Source organism: Melanerpes formicivorus, unplaced genomic scaffold, assembly GCF_026170545.1.
Source record: "Melanerpes formicivorus ecotype bairdi unplaced genomic scaffold, bMelFor1.0.p_v2 SCAF_95, whole genome shotgun sequence".
NCBI lineage: Eukaryota > Metazoa > Chordata > Aves > Piciformes > Picidae > Melanerpes > Melanerpes formicivorus.
In genome coordinates, this window is record NW_027142447.1 from 1,745,739 (window position 1) to 1,769,815 (window position 24,077).

General features: G+C 49.4%; 1 protein-coding gene across 1 annotated transcript in view; it reads right to left on the minus strand.

The window, feature by feature from the left end:
* Window positions 1-1,599: 1,599 nt before the first annotated feature.
* Window positions 1,600-24,077, minus strand: part of ATP1A1 (ATPase Na+/K+ transporting subunit alpha 1) — a 31,693-nt gene continuing 9,215 nt past the window's right edge. The window contains exons 4-23 of the mRNA XM_068165968.1: window positions 23,555-23,758; window positions 23,080-23,193; window positions 22,339-22,473; window positions 22,025-22,142; window positions 20,820-21,088; window positions 19,615-19,813; window positions 17,115-17,224; window positions 15,610-15,744; window positions 14,923-15,115; window positions 14,253-14,428; window positions 13,551-13,687; window positions 9,901-10,051; window positions 8,645-8,813; window positions 7,873-8,027; window positions 7,024-7,147; window positions 5,674-5,819; window positions 5,417-5,547; window positions 4,787-4,888; window positions 2,418-2,509; window positions 1,600-1,942 (exon numbers count right to left, since the gene is read on the minus strand). Of these exons, the coding sequence (XP_068022069.1) occupies window positions 1,914-1,942; window positions 2,418-2,509; window positions 4,787-4,888; window positions 5,417-5,547; window positions 5,674-5,819; window positions 7,024-7,147; window positions 7,873-8,027; window positions 8,645-8,813; window positions 9,901-10,051; window positions 13,551-13,687; window positions 14,253-14,428; window positions 14,923-15,115; window positions 15,610-15,744; window positions 17,115-17,224; window positions 19,615-19,813; window positions 20,820-21,088; window positions 22,025-22,142; window positions 22,339-22,473; window positions 23,080-23,193; window positions 23,555-23,758 (2,889 nt within the window). The 3' untranslated portion in view covers window positions 1,600-1,913. The remainder of the gene's footprint in view (window positions 1,943-2,417; window positions 2,510-4,786; window positions 4,889-5,416; window positions 5,548-5,673; window positions 5,820-7,023; window positions 7,148-7,872; window positions 8,028-8,644; window positions 8,814-9,900; window positions 10,052-13,550; window positions 13,688-14,252; window positions 14,429-14,922; window positions 15,116-15,609; window positions 15,745-17,114; window positions 17,225-19,614; window positions 19,814-20,819; window positions 21,089-22,024; window positions 22,143-22,338; window positions 22,474-23,079; window positions 23,194-23,554; window positions 23,759-24,077) is intronic.

Below are 24,077 nucleotides of genomic sequence, written 5' to 3' on the forward strand. Positions count from 1 at the left end.
CCCCTGAGCCTCCTCTTCTCCAGGCTAAGCAACCCCAGCTCCCTCAGCCTCTCCTCACAGGGCTGTGCTCCAAACCCCTCCCCAGCCTTGTTGTCCTTCTCTGGACACCTTCCAGCAACTCAACATCTTTGCTAACCTGAGGGGCCCAGAACTGGACACAGGACTCAAGGTGTGGCCTAACCAGTGCTGAGCACAGGGCACAATGACCTCCCTGCTCCTGCTGGCCACACTGTTCCTGATACAGGCTGGGATACCATTGGCTTTCTTGGCTGCCTGGGCACACTGCTGGCTCCTGTTCAGCCTATTATCAACCAGTACCCCCACCTCCCTCTCTGCCTGGCTGCTCTCCAGCCACTCTGACCCCAGCCTGTAGCACTGCAGGGGGTTGTTGTGGCCAATGTGTAGAAGTGAGCCATACAGGAGTTCAACAGTAAGTCAGACCACACAGATGTTTTGCATGTTGCAGATACTCAGAGGGAAGCAGCATCACCCACTTCCTCCCACAGAGCCAAGCTGCAGCCCCTCCAACAGCAGGGCTCGGGAGTGCAGAACAGGCGGCCCTGTAGCCATGCTCAGTCTCTGCCCTCACTCCCCTGCCAGCACAAGCCACCATCAAGATGGGGCAACTGCCATGCTGAAACAAGCATGTGCATACAGAAAGGCCACCAGGAAACACAATCCATTGCTTGGCAAAGCAAGCAGGAAAATCAGTGTCAGAATTCTGAGAATGAGGCTACTTGGATCCCCGTGGCAGTGCGTGGAAGCAGCCAAGATGCATAGAGGCCAGCAAGCTTCCTGAGCTTCAGCCTTGCAAATACAAGTACCTCTGCAAAGCACTCTGTCATGTAAGGCACTGAGACAGAGTGGGACATCAAGAGCAGTGGGGGCAGCAGGAGCAGGGAAGTCATTGTGCCCTGTACTTTGCACTGGTTAGGCCACACCTTGCGTCCTGTGTCCAGCTCTGGGCCCCTCAATTTCAGAAGGACATCGAGACACTTGAATGTGTCCTGAGAAGGGCAACGAGGCTGGAGAGAGGCCTTGAGCACAGCCCTGTGAGGAGAGGCTGAGGGAGCTGGGGTTGCTTAGCCTGGAGAAGAGGAGGCTCAGGGGAGACCTTATTGATGTCTACAACTAGATGAAGAGTTGTAGCTGGGTAAGGGTTGGTCTCTTCTCCCAGGCAAGCAGCACCAGAACAAGAGGACACAGTCTCAAGCTGTGCCAGTGGAAGTCTAGGCTGGAGGTAAGGAGAAAGCTCTTCACAGAAAGAATTATTGGCCATTGGCATGTGCTGCCCAGGGAGATGGTGGAGTCACCATCCCTGGATGTGTTCAAGAGGACATTAGACACGGCACTTGGAGCCATGGTCTAATCATGAAGTCTTGGGTGATAGGTTGGACTTGATCTGTTGAGGTCTTTTCCAGCCTTGGTGACACTGTGACACCAGGGCTCTTCTGCACATGCTGCTGTCTCCTGCTTTGCCACTCCTGAACTGAGGAGCCAGGGGCTAACCCATGTGGTCACCCATCACACCTTCAGCAGGGAGAGGAGCCTGCCTTGAACCAGCTCCTGCCTTCAGAAAGACACCCACCTAAGCCCATGTGGGGGCATCCTCTTATAATCCATCTTTATTTGTAAAAATCCACATATAAAATCTTCAGTTTCCTTTTAGAAAAACAAAGGCACAATAAAACTACTCAAACTCTCTTCCCCATGGACTGATGGTCTAACACACTCCTCCCACCCCAACCTCCCCCTTGCTTTCCTCTTCCAGTCCATGTTTCTTCATTGTTTCCTTTAGTTTCCGCTCACTCCTGCCCAGGCACAGTTCTGCACTTGCAATGATGAAGTATGCACACAGGGGAGATGGTGGAGAGGTGGTATGGGCTGTGCATGGAATGTTTTACAGACACTTTTTAGTAGTAGGTCTCTTTTTCCACCCAACCTGAGGAAAAATGGAGAAAGAAAGCAGAATTAGTCTTCAGGCAGATCAAATATGAGGTTTAGAGAGCTCCCTTTAGGCTCTGAACACTTTGCCCTGTAGCACCTGAGCCTAGTGAGCAACCCATCACAATGGGAAACCTCTTGCCAAGCTGTTGCTGTGCTGGAGCTTTCAGGCCCTGTTCCAAGCTGTCTAGAACTGCCCAGGAACTAATCAGCCTTTCCCATTTACTTGTAGTGCACTGGTACTGTCACATACTGCAGAGGGATGCAGGGGCTGGGAGAGACAGTCCTTAAACTCAAACTGCACTGCTACTGCTGAGGAAGGGAAGACAGCAAAATACTGCACTGTAGAGAGTCCTCTCAGCACTGGGGGGGTCCTTGAGCACTGGCAGGGTCCTTGAGCACTGGCAGAGCTTGTACAGAGCTCAGCAGCACGAAGAGGTGGGGACAGAAACAGATCAGCAGCGTATTCTTACCACCAGGGTTGCGTCTGATAATGAGCTTCCTGACTTCATCATACACAAAGATGAGGAGGGAGTAAGGGAAAGCACAGAACCACCAGGTTGGCCTGTATTGGAGAGAAGACAGTGAGAACACTGGCAGCAGAGATGCTCTGTGCCTAGCAGTGTGCTGACTTGATGGCACAGAGGAGTACAGAAAGGTTGGCATGCCCCAGCTTGCCAGCACACCATCTGTGGTTCACCTGAGAGCCCTCCAAGCCAAGAACTATCATCAAGTTTTCTTCCACAATAGGTTAATCCACCATTGGCTATTAACTCCAAGCAAGTTGTGTCACACCACCTCTGCACCAGCACCTCCCCACCCATTAATCAAGAAATACTTCCTCCAAATACACATCACCACTGTGCCCATGGCCTTGCCCACTTGAACTTCCCTGGCTTCCCTACTGATTTACCCCAGCTGCATGGAGCTGCTGCAGGCCTTGGGCAGAGGCCAGCTGTCTGGTTAGGAAATTGGAATGGGCTGCCTGGGGAGGTGGTGGAGTCACCATCATTGGAGGTGTTCAGGAGGAGACTTGATGGGGTGCTTGGTCCCATGGGTTAGTTGTTTAGGTGGGTTGGATGTGATGATCTTGAAGGTCTCTTCCAACCTGGTTTATTCTATGTATTCTAAATGCTCACACTCCAGCACCAAACTCTAGGCAAGGCTTCAGAATGCAACACAAGAGGTACCAGGATTTCTTCTTTCCCATGAAAAGCATCTTGGTACATAAGCCAGAGGCCTGTTTGAAGTTTGGGACTGAAGCCTGCCACAAAATGTTGCAATGCTGTTGAGCAATGCTGAGGATGTTGGCACCTTTCCCAGGCAGGAAGTGTACTGTGCACCAAGTGGTCATCTGTATCTAGCTAGCAGCTGTCAAAAGACTTTGCTACCTGCACTGTGTCTGTGGAAGGAGCACAGGACATCATCACCAGCAACACAGAAGTCACCTGGCCTGTCTTAGACTAATCCAGGCGATTCTCCTTGGAGGTGCAGTCCCCATGCAAGTACAAGGGCAGCTGCACCACAGCCCACTGGCATAACCAAAGTCCTATTGCTAATTTTCAGCAGGGCCTTGAACTGCAGGCTCCTCATCAGCAGCAATGAAAAGCAAATCCCTCATGCACCACAACACAATGGATCGCTCTCAGCCTCCAGCCTGAACTCTTCTGGGTTAAGAGTAGAATCATAGAATCAATAAGGTTGGAAAAGACCTCAGAGATCACCAAGTCCAACCTATCACCCAACACCTCAGGACTACTAAACCATGGCACCAAGTGCCACATCCAATCCCCTCTTGAACACCTCCAGGGAAGGTGACTCCACCACCTCCCTGGGCAGCACATTCCAATGGCCAACTACTCTGTGAAGAACTTTCTCCTCACCTCCAGCCTAAACTTCCCCTGGCACAGCTTGAGACTGTGTCCTCTTGTTCTGGTGCTGCTTGCCTGGGAGAAGAGACCAACCCCCACCTGACTACAACCTCCCTTCAGTTAGTTATAGAGAGCAATAAGGTCTCCCCAGCTCCCTCAGCCTCTCCTCACAGTGCTGTGCTCCAAACCCCTCCCCAGCTTTGCTGCTCTTCTCTGGACTTGTTCCAGCAAGTCAACCTCCTTCCTAAACTGAGGGGCCCAGAATTGGACACAGGACTCAAGCTGTGGCCTAACCAGTGCTGAGCACAGGGCACAATGACTTCCCTGCTCCTGCTGGCCACACTGTTCCTGATGCAGGCCAGGATGCCATTGGCCTTCTTGGGCACACTGCTGGCTCATTTTCAGCCTACTCTCAACCAGTACCCCAAGGTTCCTCTCTGCCTGGCTGCTCTCAGCCACTCTGACCCCAGCCTGTAGCACTACATGGGGTTGCTGTGGCCAGTGTGTAGAACCTGCCGTTTAGATGTGTTAAATCTCCTGCCCTTGGACTCTGCCCATCTGCCCAGCCTGTCAAGGTCTTCTGCAGAGCTCTTCTACCCTCTAACAGATCAACACCTGCCCCCAGCTTGGTGTCATCTGCAAGTTTACTGATGGTGGACTCAATCCCCTCATCCAGATCATCAATAAAGATATTGAACACGTTGGGGCCCAGCACTGATCCCTGGGGCACACCACTGGTGCCTGGCTGCCAGCTGGCTGTGGCACCATTCACCACCACTCTCTGGGCTCAGCCTCCAGTCAGTTCCTAACCCAGCTCAGAGAGCTGCTGTCCAAGCCAGGGGCTGACAGCTTGGTCAGGAGTTTGCTGGGGGGAACAGGGTCAGTTTCATGCTCTTAAAATTCACAGCTACTTCTACCCATCTCCCCACCCAAGCACCACTGTTCTGTACAAAAACCATGATGCAACTTACTTGAGAGGGTACATCCTTAGAGCAACATCCATCCCAGGGCAGTAGGAGAGGAAGGCAGCCAGAGCAGTTTCCTCAAAAAGACCAAATATTAAGATCTTGTTCCTAGCAGAGAGAGGAAAGCAGTCAGGGACAGAGTACTTCCACAGGTGACATCCTACAAACAGTTACTACTTGGTAGTGAATGGCAACAGACTTTCAGGCCTGGCCCCATCAGGTGGGAACTGTCAGGCCATTGAAGGTGATGGCAGAGCTGTCACTGTGGCCCCCAGACAGATACTCCAGTTCAAACTAAGTCAACCAGAAACTGCATTCATCACAAATTCAAAAGGGGGCTGGGGCTCATGCCCTCAGATCTCTTGATACAGCAGCTCTTCTGTATGCCTTTCTCCTCTGAGGTGTACTTGCTCCACACAGACAAGGGCAGTGGAAGTCAGCATTTTGCATTGCCTCAGCCTGATGACCATAGCAGGTACTACAAGAAAGAGAGCACCTGGCCCCTCTTTTATCCACTCCTAAGGCACCAGACTGTTCCATGCTTACACCAAAATGCCCAGACACTGCTGGGACAAAGAACTAGTGCTGGAGAACAGAGAGTCCATGCCCAAATCCTCCATGGGCAGCCTGACTTACTTCATTCCCTGCTGGAAGACAGAGTTTCTTCGGGTCTTACAGATGATCAAGTCTGCCCACTGCACAACCACAATGCTGACAAAGAAGGCTGTATGGCAAGTGAACTCCACTATCTTCCTCTGCTCATAGGTCTAGGAAGCAGACAAAGCAGAGAACCTTTGTTCAGCCATGCTGCCTTGGCTCTCTGGTGTCCCCACCAAGTTCAGCAGGCATTAGCACTCTGGCTGGCAGGCTCTAAGCTGTGCCTCAAAACTTACCCACTGCTGCCCATAGCTGTCTTCCACATCATTAATCCATCGGTCATCCCACTGAACTCTGATTCCCAGCAAGCCAGAAGGCAAGAATCCATTCTCTGCCATGATTACAAAGTAGGTGAAGAAACCTCCAAGGGCCTGAATCATACCTAAAAACGTAAGGAAGGATCATAGAATCAATAAGGTTGGAAGAGACCTCAGAGATCATCAAGTCCAACCTGTCACCCAACACCTCATGACTACTAAACCATGGCACCAAGTGCCATGGCCAATCCCCTCCAGGGATGGTGACTCCACCACCTCCCTGGGCAGCACATTCCAACAGCTAACAACTCTCTCTGGGAAGAACTTTCTCCTCACCTCCAGCCCAAACTTCCCCTGGCACAGCTTGAGACTGTGATAGAATAGAATAGAATTAACCAGGTTGGAGAAGACCTTCAGATCAGAGTCCAGGCCTATCACCCAACACCATCTAATCAACTAAACCATGGCACCAAGCACCCCATCCAGTCTCTTCCTAAACACCTCCAGTGGTGACTCCACCACCTCCCTGGGCAGCACATTCCAATGGCCAATCTCTCTTTCTGTGAAGAATTTCTCTGTGATAAGAATTGAGTGCAATTAACAAAGCCCTTTGCAGGAGACCTCAATCACAACCAAAAAAATACTCCTTGTGGGGCTCAGTCTTCCAAGCAGCATCTACAGGAACAGTGCACACCATCACCACACTCAGCCACTGCTCTTTTGCTGAGCACCTTCTACTCCCAGCTTTGCACAGAGTTACTTCAGCTCTGCCCTGTGCTGACATGGTACTCAAGGACACCAAATAAAACTCTCTTTGTACTCTCATTAAGCCCTGTCCACCCACAGCCCTTGTAAAACACAACCAAGAAGGTTCCCAAGGTCTGCTGCAATTAAGCATGAGCTTGTGTCCTGTGAGCCAGGCATGTCTCTGTAGCTGCCTTTAATCGAGGCTCCCAACGCTCTGTGTGTTTAGGGATACACTGGAGAGAATCCTTTACTTCTAATTAAACTAACAATGGGATCTATGTTCTTGCTGAACAAGTCTGAACCAGAGGAGAGCTGGTTGCCAGCCAGTTCCTTTACAGTGCTGTGCAATTAAACAAAATGACTGTGCAAGCAATTCAATGGATCAAGCTGCACAAGCCACCGCTATGTGCCACAGGGGCAGAACCATGGCAAGGCCTTAACAGCCCGAGGCTCTGGTTTGCACATCCCAAACCTCAAACCCTACCAAAACAAGCAGAGCAGTCAGTGACTCAGAAGGGTGCACAAACTCCCACTGCCACCAAGTTCATCAGATGGGTGCCAAGAGAACACAGAGCAGCTTACCAATCTGCCCATAGGCCATGCTGATCAGGCGCTCATTCACCAGCTTGTCTGTGCGGGGATTTCGGGGCTGCCTTTTCATGATGTCACTCTCTGCTTGCTCATAAGCCAGGGAGATAGCAGGGACCTTTGGAGGTGGCAGTACTGCTGTTAGAACTCTTTCAGTATTCCACTGCATGTAACATTCCCTGCCCGTGCCTCAGCCTGAGGAACAGCGCTGCCCAAAAGCTCTAGGTATGGTATGCGGGGAGGAACTCACCCACTCCCCTTCCCCACTCTGTCTCTACATGGAACTGAAGGACCTTACCCACTCCCCATCCCCACTTTGCCTCTACATGGAACTGAAGAAGCCTCAGAAGGACCTTCCCCACTCCCCATCCCCCACTCTGTCTCTACATGGAACTGAAGGACCTTCCCCACTCCCCTTCCCCACTTTGTCTCTACATGGAACTGAAGGCTCCTCAGAAGGACCCTACCCACTCCCCTTCCCCACTTTGCCTCTACATGGAACTGAAGGAGCCTCAGAAGGACCTTACCCACTCCCCATCCCCACTTTGTCTCTACATGGAACTGAAGGACCTTACCCACTCCCCTTCCCCACTTTGTCTCTACATGGAACTGAAGGACCTTCCCCACTCCCCATCCCCACTTTGTCTCTACATGGAACTGAAGGCTCCTCAGACTCAGGAAGGCACAAAACAGGGAGTGTGACCCAAGGGCATATCAAATGGTGAGTTATTTTAAACCAGAACACTACTCCTGTATTTGAGCATTTCCCTTCCAGCTGTCCTTTCTTTAGGGTAGCTACAAACTATTCCACATCTCTTCTTGAGACAAAATAAAGGCATTTACCATGTCAGTGCCCAAGTCAATGCAGAGGATGGTGACTGTTCCCAGGGGAAGGGGGATGTTGGCAATGATGAAGATCAGGAAGGGTGTGATTTCAGGAATGTTACTGGTCAGGGTGTAAGCAATAGACTTCTTCAGGTTATCAAAGATCAGACGCCCTGGGGCAAAGAAGAGAACAATATAACTCAGCAGCAGAAGGCATCCAAGTTGCTCCTAGGCAGCCTCAGCAATAACATCATAAAGGCAAAAACTCTAGTGCAGCAAAGTGAAGAGTTGTCTCACATGTAAGGGTGAGACTGTGCCAGGCAAGGCATCACCCATGCAGAGTTGTCTTTTTGGTCACAGCAATTAGGGGGTCACTGCATACACTATTAGGATACTAAGCCCTGGCTCCTGAAAAATCATCAAGAGCCCCTGGAGGTACCCTCTGTTCTGCTCCTGTTTGAGAGCTACTGCTCCATCAGGGAGGAAAATGTGTCAGCCTCAGCTGGCAAAGATGACTGTAGGGTCAGTGTTAGCCAAAAGGACAAAGTAGCTTTTGTTACTCAGCTGCTTCCTACTGTTACCCATCCCCAAAGGGTTGAGCTGGTCCCATGGAGAGGGATAAGACTCTGAAAAGGATGAGCAAAATGCTGTCCCCTCCTTGAAAACACAGCATGGAGACAAGCTCAGGTAAAACAAAGCCTTCCAGGCGCCTCTATTTCAGAGGCAATCAGCAAGTAGCACTGCTGAAGCATGCTGCTTGTTCACCACAGTGCAGAAGTTAAAAGCTCACCTTCTTCAACACCAGTGACAATGGAGGCAAAGTTATCATCCAGCAAAATCATGTCAGCTGCCTGCTTGGAGACATCTGAGCCAGCAATACCCATAGCAACACCAATGTCAGCCTTCTTCAGGGCTGGGGAATCGTTGACACCATCACCTGTGACAGCCACAATGGCACCCTAGGCAAAGGGAGGGATAGAAAGGCTGAAGTGATCAGGTAACATTAGGGGCAAAACACCAAAACACTTCCTCCTATCTTCCAAGAGAAGGAATACAAGAGGCTACTTTCACTGTGCTGTAAAGAGACTTCAGTTCCTCCTTGTTCTCCTCTCATTCCTTCCCCCATTCTGATCAGACTTATCAGAGAATCATGCTGCTCTCTCCAGAGTTAGACTATGTAAATATGGAATAGAATTAACCAGGTTGGAAAAGACCTTTGAGATCATCCAGTCCAACCTATCACCCAACACCACCTGATCAACTAAACCATGGCACCAAGGGCATCATCCAGTACCCTCTTGAACACCTCCAGGGATGGTGACTCCACCACCTCCCTGGGCAGCACATTCCAATGGCCAATTTCTCTTTCTGTGAAGAATTTCTTCTTAAGCTCCAGCCTAAACCTCCCCTGGCACAGCTTGAGACTGTGTCCTCTTGTTCTGGGGCAGGTTGCCTGGGAGAAGAGACCAACCCCCACCTGGCTAAGTATGTTGAATCTTTTTCCTCTCCCAAGCACCTCCAGAACATTCAGGAATTGAGTGTGTTAAACATCCTAGGGTCAGAGGAAAGCTTCAATACCAACTGAAGATGCTTTTCTGCAAGAGACTATGTATTGTAGAGCAATCTGACATCAGCAGCTGAAGGCTGCTGACAGACTGAGGTCTAGTCTGGCCTTTCACCTGAGCACTGAGTAAACTAAGCTATGCCACTTCAGATGGCAGCACTGGTTGGTAGTTTATGTACTTTTATATAGAACAGAACTAACCAGGTTGGAAGAGACCTTTAAGATCATTGAGTCCAACTTATCACCCAACACCACCTAATCAACTAAACCATGGCACCAAGCACCCCATCCAGTCTCTTCCTAAACACCTCCAGTGATGGTGACTCCACCACCTCCCTGGGCAGCACATTCCAATGGCCAATTTCTCTTTCTGTGAAGAATTTCTTCCTAACATCCAGCCTAAACCTCCCCTGGCACAGCTTGAGACTGTGTCCTCTTGTTCTGGTGCTGGTATAGTCACATCTGGGGTTTTCTCCCTTTACCTGTCGCTGACAGCCCTCCACAATGATAAGCTTCTGCTGAGGAGATGTCCTGGCAAAGACAATTTCTGTGTGATGCATCAGGATGTCATCCAGCTGCTCACTAGTCATGTCCTTCAAATCTGTGCCATGAACAACACAAGCTTTGGCATCCCTGCAATCAAGAGACAACATCATGGATTACTTCAAGTTAAACTAAGCTTCTCATTAGCTGTATTTGCCCCATAAAGCTATGGCTCTTTAGTGCTCTAGGGAAAGATCAGCTCCTGCTGTGCCTGAATACTGAGCCACACAGCCTCTGTACAGAAGTTTGATGATCAGAGTTTAAAAAAACATAGATGTGAAACACAAAGGAAAACAGAAGAGGACAGGACAGCACCAAGCAACAGACAAAAATTCCTGTGAGCAGGGTAATTCTGCATCTTATAAAATCACCATGGCAAAGACCAGCTGCTTCCACAGCCTTTGGCCCCTCTGCAGGAAAAAAACAACAACAAACCTTTATTTAGAATAAAGCAAACCAGGTTGGAAGAGACCTTCAAGATCATCGTGTCCAACCCATCAACCAATCCAACCCACCCAAACAGCTAACCCATGGCACCAAGCACCCCATCAAGTCTCCTCCTGAACACCTCCAATGATGGTGACTCCACCACCTCCCTGGGCAGCACATTCCAACCTAAACCTCTCCTGGCACAGCCTGAGACTGTGTCCTCTTGTTCTGGTACTGGCTGCCTGGGAGAAGAGACCAACATCCACCTGTCTACAACCTCCCTTCAGGGAGTTGTAGAGAGTGATAAGGTCACCTCTGAGTCTCCTCTTCTCCAGGCTAAGCAACCCCAGCTCTCAGCCTCTCCTCACAGGGCTGTGTTCCAAACCCCTCCCCAGCTTTGTTGCCCTTCTCTGGACACATTCCAACAACTCAACATCTTTCTTAAACTGAGGGGCCCAGAACTGGACACAGGACTGAAGGTGTGGCCTAACCAGTGCAGTGTACAGGGGCAGAATGACTTCCCTGCTCCTGCTGGCCTGATGCAGGCCAGGATGCCATTGGCCCTCTTGGCTGCCTGGGCACACTGCAGGCTCATGTTCAGCCTACCATCAACCAGTAACCCCAGGTCCCTCTCTGCCTGGCTGCTCTCCAGCCACTCTGACCCCAGCCTGTAGCACTGCATGGGGTTCTTGTGGCCAATGTGTAGAACCTGGCATTTGGATGTGTTCAATCTCATGCCCTTGGACTCTGCCCATCTGTCCAGCCTGTCGAGGTCCCTCTGCAGAGCCTCTCTACCCTCCAGCAGATCAACTCCTGCCCCCAGCTTGGTGTCATCAGCAAATTTACTGATGATGGACTCAATGCCCTCATCCAGATCATCAATAAAGATGTTAAAGAGCATGGGACCCAACACTGATCCCTGGGGCACACCACTGGTGCCTGGCTGCCAGCTGGATGTGGCACCATTCACCACCACTCTCTGGGCTCAGCCCTCCAGCCAGTTCCAGGAAACCTTGGCTCAGGCAGTTAGCTCCCAACATCACAAGAGTGTAGCAGTCTTCTACAAGCAATTCTTTTTACAACACACTGATGATGTACAAGGGTCTCTTGAGGAAGCTCACACTATGCCAGCTCAGGCCACTTTACTTTCTTCAGCAACAAAAGCATGCAATGTTATATTTAGACTGGTTTGGTACCCTGCATGCTACCACAGAATACCACCTCTCTAACCCAGCATACCATCCCTTATAGGTCTAGGAGACTGTCCATGCAGCTCATGACATCCCCCAGTTTAGACAGGGAAATTCCCTTCCCTTCCCCACCCTTACAGCCAGCTGCTGACCTGCTCAGTCACACAGCCCAGTGATCCCCAGCCTGCACTGCTGGGTTGGGAAGTTACCCTCAAAAAGATAACAAAGAAAAAGAGAGTTCAGCCACAATGCTTGTCTTCCCCAAGCAATTTCATTCCACAGGGTGTCTCTATTCACAGCTCATAAGCTACATGGCTACCCTCCAGCCCAAACACAGGCTGGGTCAAACTAAGCAGTGCAGACAGCCCAGCCACTCTGCAAACAGCCTGCTCAATGCCAAAGCACATTTTCTGAGGATGCCTCAGTTCTGCACCAGGCTATGAAGACAAGCATTAACCCCTAAGAGGAAGGAATTACACTTCCCTATTTATTCTGCTTGCAGGTACTGAAGTGTGTCAATTTCTATACTCAGCCAAAGTCCTGCTCCCTTCTCCCACCTGCAATCACAACCTGGAAGCCAGTTTGAGGAGGGACAGAACAGGGTTTTAAGTGATCAAGTTTATAGGCATGATTCAGCTCTTTTCTCTAAGCATCATAAACTGGTTTAAGAGTTTGCTTTCAGTAGCCCATTCAGCCTGCACAGTGACTAACAAACTAAGTGTTCTCTTTTCACCAGGGTTTTCCCATGGAGGTGTACCTTGTCTTAGCCAAATAAGCCCAACTAAGTATGTGTTTGAGGGCAAAACTATGCCTGGCCTCTACTTAAAGACCTGGAATTACAGGAGCAGAGTTTCAGACTTAGCAGCCCCACTGCTCAAAGCAGCTCCCAGCCAGCCACCTCCTCCACCCACACCACTTCAAATACATTTTCCTGCCTGCTACATGGGGCCAGTTCATGGTGCTTGTATCATCATAGTATCATTCAGGGTTGGAAGGGACCACAAGGATCATCTAGTTCCAACTCCCCTGCCATGGGCAGGGACACCCCACACTAGATCAGCCTGGCCACAGCCTCAGCCAGCCTGGGCTTAAACACCTCCAGGGATGGGGCCTCGACCACCTCCCTGGACAACCCATTCCAGGGCTTCACCACTCTCATGGGGAAGAACCTCCTCCTCACATCTAGCCTCAATCTCCCCACCTCCAGCTTCATTCCATTCCCCCTAGTCCTATCACTACCCGAGATCCTGAGAAGTCCTTCCCCAGCCTTCCTGTAGGCCCCCTTCAGATAGTGGAAGGCCACAATTAGGTCACCTCGGAGCCTTCTCTTCTCCAGACTGAACAGCCCCAACTCCTTCAGTCTGTCCTCACAGGAGAGGTGCTCCAGCCCTCTGATCATCCTTGTGGCCCTTCTCTGGACACCTTCCAGCACCTCCACATCCCTCTTGGAATAGGGGCTCCACAACTGGACACAGTACTCCAGGTGGGGTCTCACCAGGGCTGAGTAGAGGGGGAGGATCACCTCCCTTGACCTGCTAGCCACACTTCTCACACTTGTGCAACAGAACAAGCCAGGCATGGCAAATGCTCAGCTCAGGGAAAACTGTTAGTTTCCCACAAGACTCCACTAAGCCAGCTTGGGTGGCTTTTTTTACCCCCCTCCCCCAGTATGGGGAGAGACCAACAGGACAAGCAGCTACTGGGCAGCAAAAGGACAGAAGAAAGTGGCCAAGCTCCCTGTGCAGGGCTTACTCCCGATGACTTCCCATGCGTAAGTGACATGCACGCTCAAGACAGCCTTGTGCATTCTCCGCATAACTTGTGATGCACTTTGAAAAGCCACAACATGCTGAGCTAAGCACATGCCAAGCTTTGCATGGGTGGGAGAGATGCAGAGGGATTATCTGAGACAAGGAGAGAGAGGCAAAGGCTTAATTCTTTGAATAGCTCTGGCCTCTACTAGTCAGTACCTAGGGTTGACCTGGCTGACAGGAATGTTGAGTCGAGCGGCAATGTCCTCCACGGTTTCGTTGCCCTCGGAGATGATGCCAACCCCCTTGGCGATGGCTTTGGCTGTGATGGGATGGTCTCCAGTAACCATGATAACCTGGAAGGCAAGCAGAGCGCTGTCAAAGCCTTGTCTGTACCGCACAGCAAGGCTGCCCAAAAGGCAGCATCTCCTGAGACCCAGAAGGCCACGTGGCTTTTGTTCTGCTAGCAAGCCCTGGCACAGAGCAAGCCCGAGGAACAGGCAGGAACCTGTTAGCAGAAGGCAAGGGATGGGAGGTGGATGGAAGGCAAAGAATGGTTAATCCTCAGTCAACGGATCTAGTTCCGTTTCCAGGCTGCGCTTTGCTCTCTCATCTGTCAGCCCTGTGGGGCATGCAGAACGCACCTGAGCCAGCTCACAGGCTTCGGGACACCACGCTGTCAGCACCTGCCAGTGCCCCAGCAGTTTGGAAGCCGTTTTTCAGTCCATTAACACACAATCACTTGTATTTAAGTCGGCAATGAAGCCTGAAGGAGTACCCGTTAAATCCTGATCAATACTGCACTCACATTATGGCAACAGAGTAAGGGAAGCCCTTTCCATCAATAGGCATAGAGCAAGGCAGTTTCCAATCCAGGAATAAACTGCTTTTGAGGTCTTTTCCAACCTTACTATTCTATACCTTGATCCCAGCACTTCTGCATTTGCCAACAGCATCTGGCACAGCAGCACGAGGAGGGTCAATCATAGACATCAGCCCTACGAAGCACAGTTTGTCCACAGGGAAGTTCAAGTCATCTGTATCAAACTGGAAGCCTTCAGGGAACTGGTCATCAGGCAGAGCCAAGTGACAGAAACCTGCAACACAAATCCCCATTTGTTCTGTTCCCACGTATCAGGAGGCAGAGAACATGAAAGCTTATTGCTTCTGTAAACAGCTCCACAAGAATCACAGGGCAGTGGCAGAGGTTTAGCCAGGGCTATTGAGGCAGGAGTCGTGCTCATACTCTGATAACTAATGGCTGTTGCTATTAGACACAGCTTGGTTCACATGCAGTGGAGCAAATCTAATATCACACAGCTCCATGGAGACTGAAGGTCCCAAAGGCTTTTCTTCATTTTGATCTAGACAGCCCAGCTGCTGGGCAAGACAAGACCCTGCAGGCTGCCTTTTAGATGAAAGGCTAAAAGGCAGGACTGTTCCTGTACAAATTGAAGTGACCTTGACTCAACACTATGGTTACACTGCAGGAACAGAGTAGAGTACAACCCTCCACTTTGCCTGTAGGGACACCTTGCAGAGGAGAGCAAGGGACAATCTCTTCCAGAGTATTAAGGCTGAGTTTCCTTACCTAATACTCTCTCACCAAGGCCTCCCAACTCAAGGTAGGCATTCTGAAAAGCATCCTTCATCTCCTCATCCAGTGGTTGCTCTTTGCCATGGATAAGAATGGTGCTGCAGCGATCCAAGATCCTCTCTGGAGCTCCCTTCATCACCAGCAAGTAACGGGATTCTGATGGATTGGCATTTTTGTGGATAGACAGCTGGGGTGGAATGAAGTAAGCCAGTTTATAGCCATCTACTGTGAACACCACAAATAAATCACTATCACCTTTATCTTTTGGGACTACAGCAGCTCAGGACAGTTTGTGATACTCTCCTCTAGCTTTCATTTGCTCACACTTTAATGAGGGCCACAAACTGAGGAATCACTATGTATTCTTTAACACTACTCTAACCACAGATGTTCAGAGGGCCTTTTGGTATCCAAGTTCTACCTGTTCAGGTCATTTCTCAGCAGTTCATTGCTATCCCCAGGTGAGGTTCTTCCACTCTCTTGCATGCTACTGCCACACAGGCAGGAAGCATGCTCAGTCTTTCCTCAGCAACTGACACCTTACTGTCAAGGCAGCTCCGAAAGCTCTTGCACAATGTAACTAAGTGCGGTGCCTTAAGCTAATCATCTGGAGCAGCCTACAGGCAAGATTTTGGAGCCCACAAGTTTATGCAAGTGCTTCACACAGGGGCACATGCTTACCTGGTACTTGTTGGTAGAGTTAAAGGGTATTTCCACCACTTTGGGATACCTGTCTCTCATCTCCTTGACAGAACCACAGCACAATTCAATGCATTTCAGAAGGGCAGACTCGGAGGCGTCTCCTGCCACCGCTCTCTAAGGAAAGAGGCAAAAGTATCATAGCATACATCCCAGTGGACTCACCACAAAAGACCAGATATTTGGTGGAAAAACAAAAGTATTCATCTCAGCCCACTCTCAGCTTCTACATAACATGCTATGAAAGCAAGAGAGAAAAATTCCACTATCTAGTACTGACAAACACTGCAGTTCAGAATGCCAGGCGCTTTAGATTGACAGAGCAGCAGCCTTCTGGTGCCAAAGTCAAGAAGCCCTTTTGAAGGGCAGAGAAAGTCAGATAACCAGGTGCAGTGAGAGAGAGGCTGGAGGGTAAACTTTGAGAACTGCTTGCCATGAAGAACAGCCAATGCAAGATAAAGCCTGATGACAGGCACACAGAAACCCTTGCACGTGCTCTCCCACCCTAATATAAGATCGGCTTATCAGCTCTCTGGCACAGAAGGCAGAATCTGCCCATGCCTCCTCTCCCCTGCAAGGTTAGCACTGCTAGATGAGGGCTCTCAGCCCCACAGATGTGTGTGCACTCAGTGTGCTGCTTGAGCTTCCTGTGCTGGGATTTAAAGCAAGCATTCCTTGTCCTTCTGGTCTTTGTCCACAAGAATTATTTTTACACTGCCTGATTTTTTGTATCAAGGACTTTTAAACAACTTCTCCCTCCCAAATCTTCCCTAGATGGGAAGAACTCCAGTTCTTTATCTTAGGTCTAGAAACATGACCTGAAGTTACAGTCAGAGGAGTGCTAGGGGAAAAACAGTGTCATTCTATCATTTCTATTACTGCAGCATCAGAACACCCTTGGGAGAAAGTTTACTAAGCAACATGATTTGACAGATTATAAGCACTGTGCAGTTAATTTCAGCCCTGGCTGGGTCACAGTTCAGGAGCAGGAATCTGAATTGATGTTATGCTGGCATTTGCACCAGCACTGAACCAGTAAAGGCTTCAGAAACCAAGACTTGCCAGTGAGAACAGAATGGTAAATGACAAACAGTCCCCTCCCATGACTGCTGCTCCCCCTGCTCTGGTGACTACTTCTTCCAGCTCCCAGCTTTTAAGTGTACAAATGCCAAGACAGTGATTCTTGGAACAGCCAGACATTGGGAAATGCTTAGGAAAGCTTTCTGGTCTTTCCTAGCCCTGTCTGAAATATCTGACCTCCCATACTAACTGTAGGTGCTAGTGGGTGGCAGGAATCTGCTGTGGGAAATGCTTCCCAGTCTCATCTCCTCTGCCCATAGCACAACACCTCTAAGAGTGCTAGACTACAGAAAAGAGGCAAGAGTGGCAGATATTTTGTCCTATGGGTCACAAGAACCTCCAATCTCACTACCATTATGGGAGGACAGTGGTGAGGGACAGGATGAATATTTCTTCTAAGAACCCACCTTGAGAATTGGTACATTTTCCTGGTTGGCCTGAAACACAGCACGGTTGCAGAGACCTGCAATTCTGGACAAAGCACTCCAAGTAGCTGAGCTCTTGTCAAAGGAGGCACCTGAAAGCAGAGGAATAAAGTCATAAGCCTCCCATAAGCCCAAAACTCTACAGGCTTAGGAGCAAGAAGCCTTTAACTCAAGAACAGGAAACAAACAGAGCCTGTTAGCACAAGGAATCTCTCTTAATCCTCTTCCCTTCCCATGTACTTGATGATCAGATGATTTTAAGACTCAAGGGTGTAACAACAACAGTGCAAGAAACACCTTTGCTTTCCAGATTGCAGCAAAGGCCATGCTGACAAAGCCAAGGAACTCTCCACAGATTATCACTCTTGCAGAAGGGTCTGAGTAATGGACGTTAGGTTCCACCTCTGGGTTGTCTCAGCTCAGTTGATTAGATTGTGTTGGGTGATAGGTTGGACTTGATGATCTTGAAGGTCTTTTCCAAGCTGGTTAATTCTATTCTACTCTAACTTTTATCACCCCAGAATTGGATGAAATAGTTTCCAAAGGAGCACTGCTTAAATAAAGCTACTGCTTCTCTCATGCTGGCTTGTAAGTTGCCTTCATGGGAGATGAATTCAGACAGTTAATTGATAAGCTAACGTACTTTCCATGAAGTGAAGTCTTGCAGGCTTATTTCTGCTGCAGCCAAGTCAGCCCTTGCCAAGCCAAACCCAAATGCTTCTAAATAACACTTTATTTATAGCTTGTTACTTTGCACTAGTGTTAAAGATCAAGAACAGTAAAGCAGCTTTAAGTGCTTCAGAGAAGCAACGTTTTGGAGTAGCTGAGGGCAGGGCACAGCAGTACCACTGCAAAGAGTCTGTGCTAGCTATGTGCTGCAAGCACAACAATACACAAGGTAGATGACAGGAAAACTCCTGGATTTGGTTGTACTGAACAGTTCTGAGGAGATAAGTACCTCCCAATTGCACAGCACACAGATTTTTGGATTCTTATCAATAGCAAGAAGAAACTTCACACTGAAGTCTTGTAGTAACTTCATGCATTGCCACTGCTCTGCAAACACAACTGGGGAGTTCTGGGAAAAACCCTTCTTCAAGGGTTGCCATCCAGGAAATTCCCATCTCTATCCACTCTTAAGTAATTTATTATCAGGGTCAACACCTCTACTGTCTGACTTACACTGGGGCAATTTCATCAGATCTATATTGGCAAAAATAACCAAGTACTCTGGAGTGCAGAACAGCAAGTGCTTCTACATACAGGACAAGTGTAAGGGGCTGAGCACTCAAGAGGCTCAAATTCCAGTGGAGTTAATTCTGTGCAAGAGCAGCCTACACAGAGTTTAAGGATTATACAGTGGTACAGTGCAAAGCTTTGTGTCACCTCAAGTCTTTTAATGCTCACTGCAGGTCACGTACGAAGACCTTGTACTGTGAGCTTCACTTGGACTAGAGAGCTAGAGACACAGGTTCTTAGAAGTGCTGGGCCCTGTCCTCTTTAACATCTTCATTGATGATCTGGATGATCAGGAAGTTTGCAGATGACACCACGTTGTGAGCAGATGTTGGTCAGTTAGAGGGCAGAAGGGCTCTGCAGAGGGACCTCACTGACTGGACAGATGGGCAGAATCCAATGAAATGGCATTTAACAAGTCCAAGTGCCAGGTGCTGCACTTTGGCCACAACAACCCCATGCAGAGCTACAGGCTGGGGTCAGAGTGGCTGGAGAGCAGCCAGGCAGAGAGGGACCTGGAGGTGCTGATTGACAGCTGCCTTAATATGAGCCAGCAGTGTGCCCAGGTGGCCAAGAGGGCCAATGGCATCCTGGCCTGCATCAGGAATAGTGTGGCCAGCAGGAGCAGGGAGGTCATTGTGCCCCTGTACTCTGCATTGGTTAGGCCACACCTTGAGTCCTGTGTCCAGTTCTGGGCCCCTCAGTTTAAGAAGGACATTGAAACACTTGAATGTGTCCAGAGAAGGGCAATAAGGCTGGGGAGAGGCCTTGAGCACAGCCCTGTGAGGGGAGGCTGAGGGAGCTGGGGTTGCTTAGCCTGGAGAAGAGGCGGCTCAGGGGTAACCTCATTGCCCTTTACAACTACCTGAAGGGTGGTTGGAGCCGGGAAGGGGTTGGTCTCTTTTCTCTAGCAACCAGCACCAGAACAAGAGGACACAGTCTCAAGCTGCACCAGGGGAGGTTTAGACTCAAGGTGAGGAGAGAGTTCTTCACCGAGTGAGTTGTTTGTCATTGGAACATGCTGCCCAGGGAGGTGGTGGAGTCACCGTCCCTGAAGGTGTTCAAGAGGGGATTGGATGTGGCACTTGGTGCCATGGTCTAGTCATGAGGTCTGGGGTGACAGGTTGGACTCTATGATCCTCGAGGTCTCTTCCAACCTTAGTTATACTGGGATACTGTGAAGTACAGGAATGCAGAAAAAGGCACTTGTCAACAAAATGCCTCAAGTGCTCAGAGATGGTCTTACCACTCTGGTTCTCTGTAGTATCAGCCTCATGAATCTGATTGTCGAACCACATGTGTGCGACCGTCATGCGATTCTGTGTCAGGGTGCCTGTTTTGTCGGAGCAGATGGTGGAGGTGGAACCCAAGGTTTCCACAGCCTCCAGGTTCTTCACCAAGCAGTTCTTACGAGCCATACGCTTGGCTGTTAGTGTCAGACATACCTGGAGACAAGGAACACGGCAGGTTGGATGTACTCATACGCTAACATGCTGCCACCCAAGTCACAAAACAGCAACCAGCTTAACTGCCCTGAAGTGACTCCCTAAATCCATGCTCACTCTGTCAGCACAAAACAGCAACACTTAGGCCCAGCTGTTAAGTGTAAATTACATAAGTTTAAATGATACATTTTCCTCATCATAAAATCTCCAGACCATATCTCTAAAAGCTTCAGTCTCCTGCTTTTCAGTACATCAGAAAGAAAAACAACATGCCCTGGACTAGTATTTTAGCTAAAGTTGGACTTCCCTTATCATTTGACCTCTCAAAATAGGTGGAGGCAGGCTGCACATGAAAAGGCCCAAAGTAGTTTTGGTAATAGGGTGCAACTTACTGGTGTTGGAAGTGAGCAGCCCCAGCGACCCTTTCTCACCAGAGACTCCTACCTGGTGCCAGATCACTTGCTACTCTGCTTCCTAAGGCTGCATGGAAGCCCCTAGGCCTGTCCACCACTGCACTTTACATGCCTACATACTGCCTCTACTGGGAAACCAAACTTAAAAGAACCTCTGCTGGGTCCCAGATCTAGAGCTGGGAGTGGAGTGAAGCTTGCTGGATGCTCTGCCAGCCCTTCAGGCTTGCAAAGGCTGGTGTGCACAAGTGTAGAAAACCTCAACAGCTTTGGAGGAAGGCTACTCCTTGTCCCAGAAAAATGCAAGGCAAGACAGTGCCCAGAACTCCTAGTCTTGCCCTCTTCAGTTCTGATGTCAAGCCTCTGTGTAGGTCTAGCTTAGGGACTCAGTGTCTTCAGACAAAACATCTGCAGCACTTGACAGATTCAGGCAACTAGTCTGAACCCACCAAATTTCTAAAACCAAGTCCTGCACACGACAGAGTACCTCACATTACTTTGGTGTTTACCTCTGGAAATGGACACTGAGCATGAGGCACTCCACTTAAAGACTGCATGAGTTACTGTCTGGTTCCTGCTTTTCCAGCTTCACTCACCGTGACAGTTGCAAGCAGCCCCTCGGGGACATTGGCAACAATGATCCCGATGAGGAAGATGACAGCCTCCAGCCATGTGTATTCAAGGATGAGTGAAAGGATGAAGAAGGAGACACCCAAAAACACAGCCACTCCAGTGATGAGGTGAATAAAGTGCTCAATCTCCATGGCAATTGGAGTTTTTCCCCCTTCCAGTCCAGAAGCCAGACTGGCAATCCGACCCATCACCGTGCGATCCCCAGTGCTAATGACAATGCCACGGGCAGTGCCTAGGGGAGAGAGAGAAAGGGTTTAGAAAACAAACACTTCCCAAAGCACACTGAGTTTGTTCAGCCCATCCCTAGTTTAGCCCAAGATAATGCAGGTAGGTATTCCACTAGCTGAAGTCTCCCACCACAGCTTTTTTAAACTCTCTAGCAGCATGAGAAAAGGAGGTAGGTGGTGCATGGGATTCTTGTTTAACTGGTCAAGCTGTCTGCCCCCTCACTTCTACCCCAGGGAGTGAGGAGCCACCTTCAAGAAGCAATGAAGCAATGTCCTCTTCCCTCCTTTTCTCTCCCAGAGATTCTTGAGAAAGACCATGAATATGCTTCAGTTTTGCTTGACTTTTTTGGGGGGGATGGGGATGGAGGTGGAAGGAGCAGGGGACAGAGTTTGGTGTTAAGAGGTTCTCTCCTGTGCAGGAGAAGCCCCAACAGAAGTCAGGCAAAATTCTGCAGAACCACACCTTGACATCCTTGGGGTGTGTAAAAGATGCTCTGGACTTCAGCACAGAGTACCTACACCATGCTCAGAGTTGCAACAGCAGTTCTGCCAGAGATGATTGAAACTCCTGCTTTCTGCAGAAGCTGTAGCATTTCTTACAGCTCTGCCTAACCACCTTGGTTCACATTTATGTTACCTGCAACCCAGCACTGCTGTAATAAAGCAGGCATGCTCTATGGCACATCACATAGCTGCTCCTCTAGTGGGAGCAAGAAAACAAACACAGATCAACCAAACAGTAGTGTGGTAGAGTTTTCTTAGCCCATTGTACAGCACTGCAGCTGGAATGAGCAAAGCCTTTGCTGGGAATTTCCAGCCTGCTCTTGCATGGTGGGAGCAGGCTACCAGCTAATACAGTGAACTCAGTGTCTGCATTGCTTACCTATGCAGTTCAGTCCCTAGCATTGACAGTACTTCAGGGAAGTAGGAGGGTCACATACCTTCCACACAGTTGGTGGAAAAGAAGGCAATGTTCCTGGTCTCCAGTGGGTTCTCATGGGAGAAGTCTGGAGACCTGGTCTGAGGCTCTGATTCACCAGTAAGTGAGGAGTTATCCACCTACATGGAAGAGATTACTCTGTCATACACAGCAGGCAGACACCCTCAGCAATGCAAGCAGATAAAACCCTAGGCACTCCCTCCACCCTTCTCCTCCAGTCCACCACCCATTCACAGCATAAAAGACATTCTTTGAAAGCAGACAAATCCATCATCCTTCAGAAGGAAGTTTTCAGACAGCCTGTCACCGCTGTACCTTGCAACCATGTGCAGAGATGATCCGAAGGTCAGCTGGAATTCTGTCTCCTCCTTTCACCTCCACTAGATCTCCAACCACAACACCTTCTGCGTTTATGCTGATCTTCTCACCATTTCTGACTACAAGAGCTTGCTGAAAGTCAGTAAAGAAACAGAGTATGTCAAAAGCAGCTCTTCAGGAGGGGCTCAAAAGACCAAAGTATCTTAAGATAGCTGTGCTATGTTTCCACAAGGTTTCTACTTTTACTAGAAAAATGTTTGTCTCCAATATGTATGCCATTTAAGGGGGAAAAAAGCTGGTTTTGTTTTCCTTGACATTAAAAGTCTTTGTTGCCAAGAAAAAGTCTTTGTTGCCTACTCTAGTCATGAGGTCTGTGGTGACAGGTTGGACTCAATGATCTTTGAGGTCTCTTCCAACCTTAGTGATCCTGAATACTGACCATAGGATAGGTAAGTATGACGCAGACTGCCCATGAAGGAATCAGAGGCTTATGGCTTGTCACAACAGTTACTGAACTCTCCAGACTATTGGGACTCACAGGGTGCCAGAAACTGCCCTAGCCTATTGGAATAGTTAGTAGGAGCATAAAGAGAAAGGAGTTTCACAGACACCTTGAAATGATGGGCTAGTAATCCATACTAACAGCCAGGCCTTTTGCAACTGATGCCAATGCTTCAAACAGTTAACCTCAAGTGAGCTACAGCTTGGCAGATCTCAAGGAAATGAGGTATTCCGTACCTGAGGCACCAGGTTCTTGAAGGACTCCATGATTTTGGAACTTTTTGCTTCTTGGTAATAAGAGAAGCAGCCAGTAATGATAACCACAGCCGCCAACACAACACCCAGGTACAGCTACAAGGAGCAGAAAAAGTGAGTCAGAGAGTAATCTGCTTGAAAGGCTTCCAGTTTGCACAGCTAAATTACTTGGCATTTAAGTGCCCCATTACAAAGCATGGAGGCACTTGCAGCCTCTGTACATTTTGTGCACAGAGGCCATCCACAAAGCTCATGTTCTTAGCATAACACAAAGGAAGTCGGCTGTTCATTTCATTACGTGGAAGCGCTCCAAGACATGTTAAGCTTACAGGCTGAATTTCCCGTGCTTATGGGAAAAGCTTCTGGACTGCACATTAGAGGAAGTTAGCCTGCTTTGAGCCAAGCAGGCTGCCCAGCCTGCCTTTTTGAGGTAAACCAGACTCTTTTTCTCACTTACATTATCATTGGTGGGCTCCTCCTCTGTCAGGCTCTGTATGGCGTAAGCCAGGAAACACAGAATAGCACCGATCCACAACAGGAGCGAGAAGCCTCCAAAGAGCTGCCGACAGAACTTGACCCATTCAGGGGTGGTGGGTGGAGGTGTGAGGGCATTCGGGCCATCACGAGCCAAAATCTCAGCTGCACGGGCAGGAGTCAAGCCCTACAAGAGAAGATCCTTTTACAGGCCTTGTGGCAAGACACTGCGGGGAGGGTAGCCCTGGATTTGTTCCTCTCCTATCACAGCAACGAGGAGACGCTAACAGGTAACGGAGGTGTCCACAGTTAGTATCATAGTATCAGTCAGGGCTGGAAGGGACCACAAGGATCATCTAGTTCCAACCCCCCTGCCATGGGCAGGGACACCCCACACTAGATCAGGCTGGCCAGAGCCTCGTCCAGCCTGCTCTTAAACACCTCCAGGGACGGGGCCTCAACCACCTCCCTGGACAACCCATTCCAGGGCTTCACCACTCTCATGG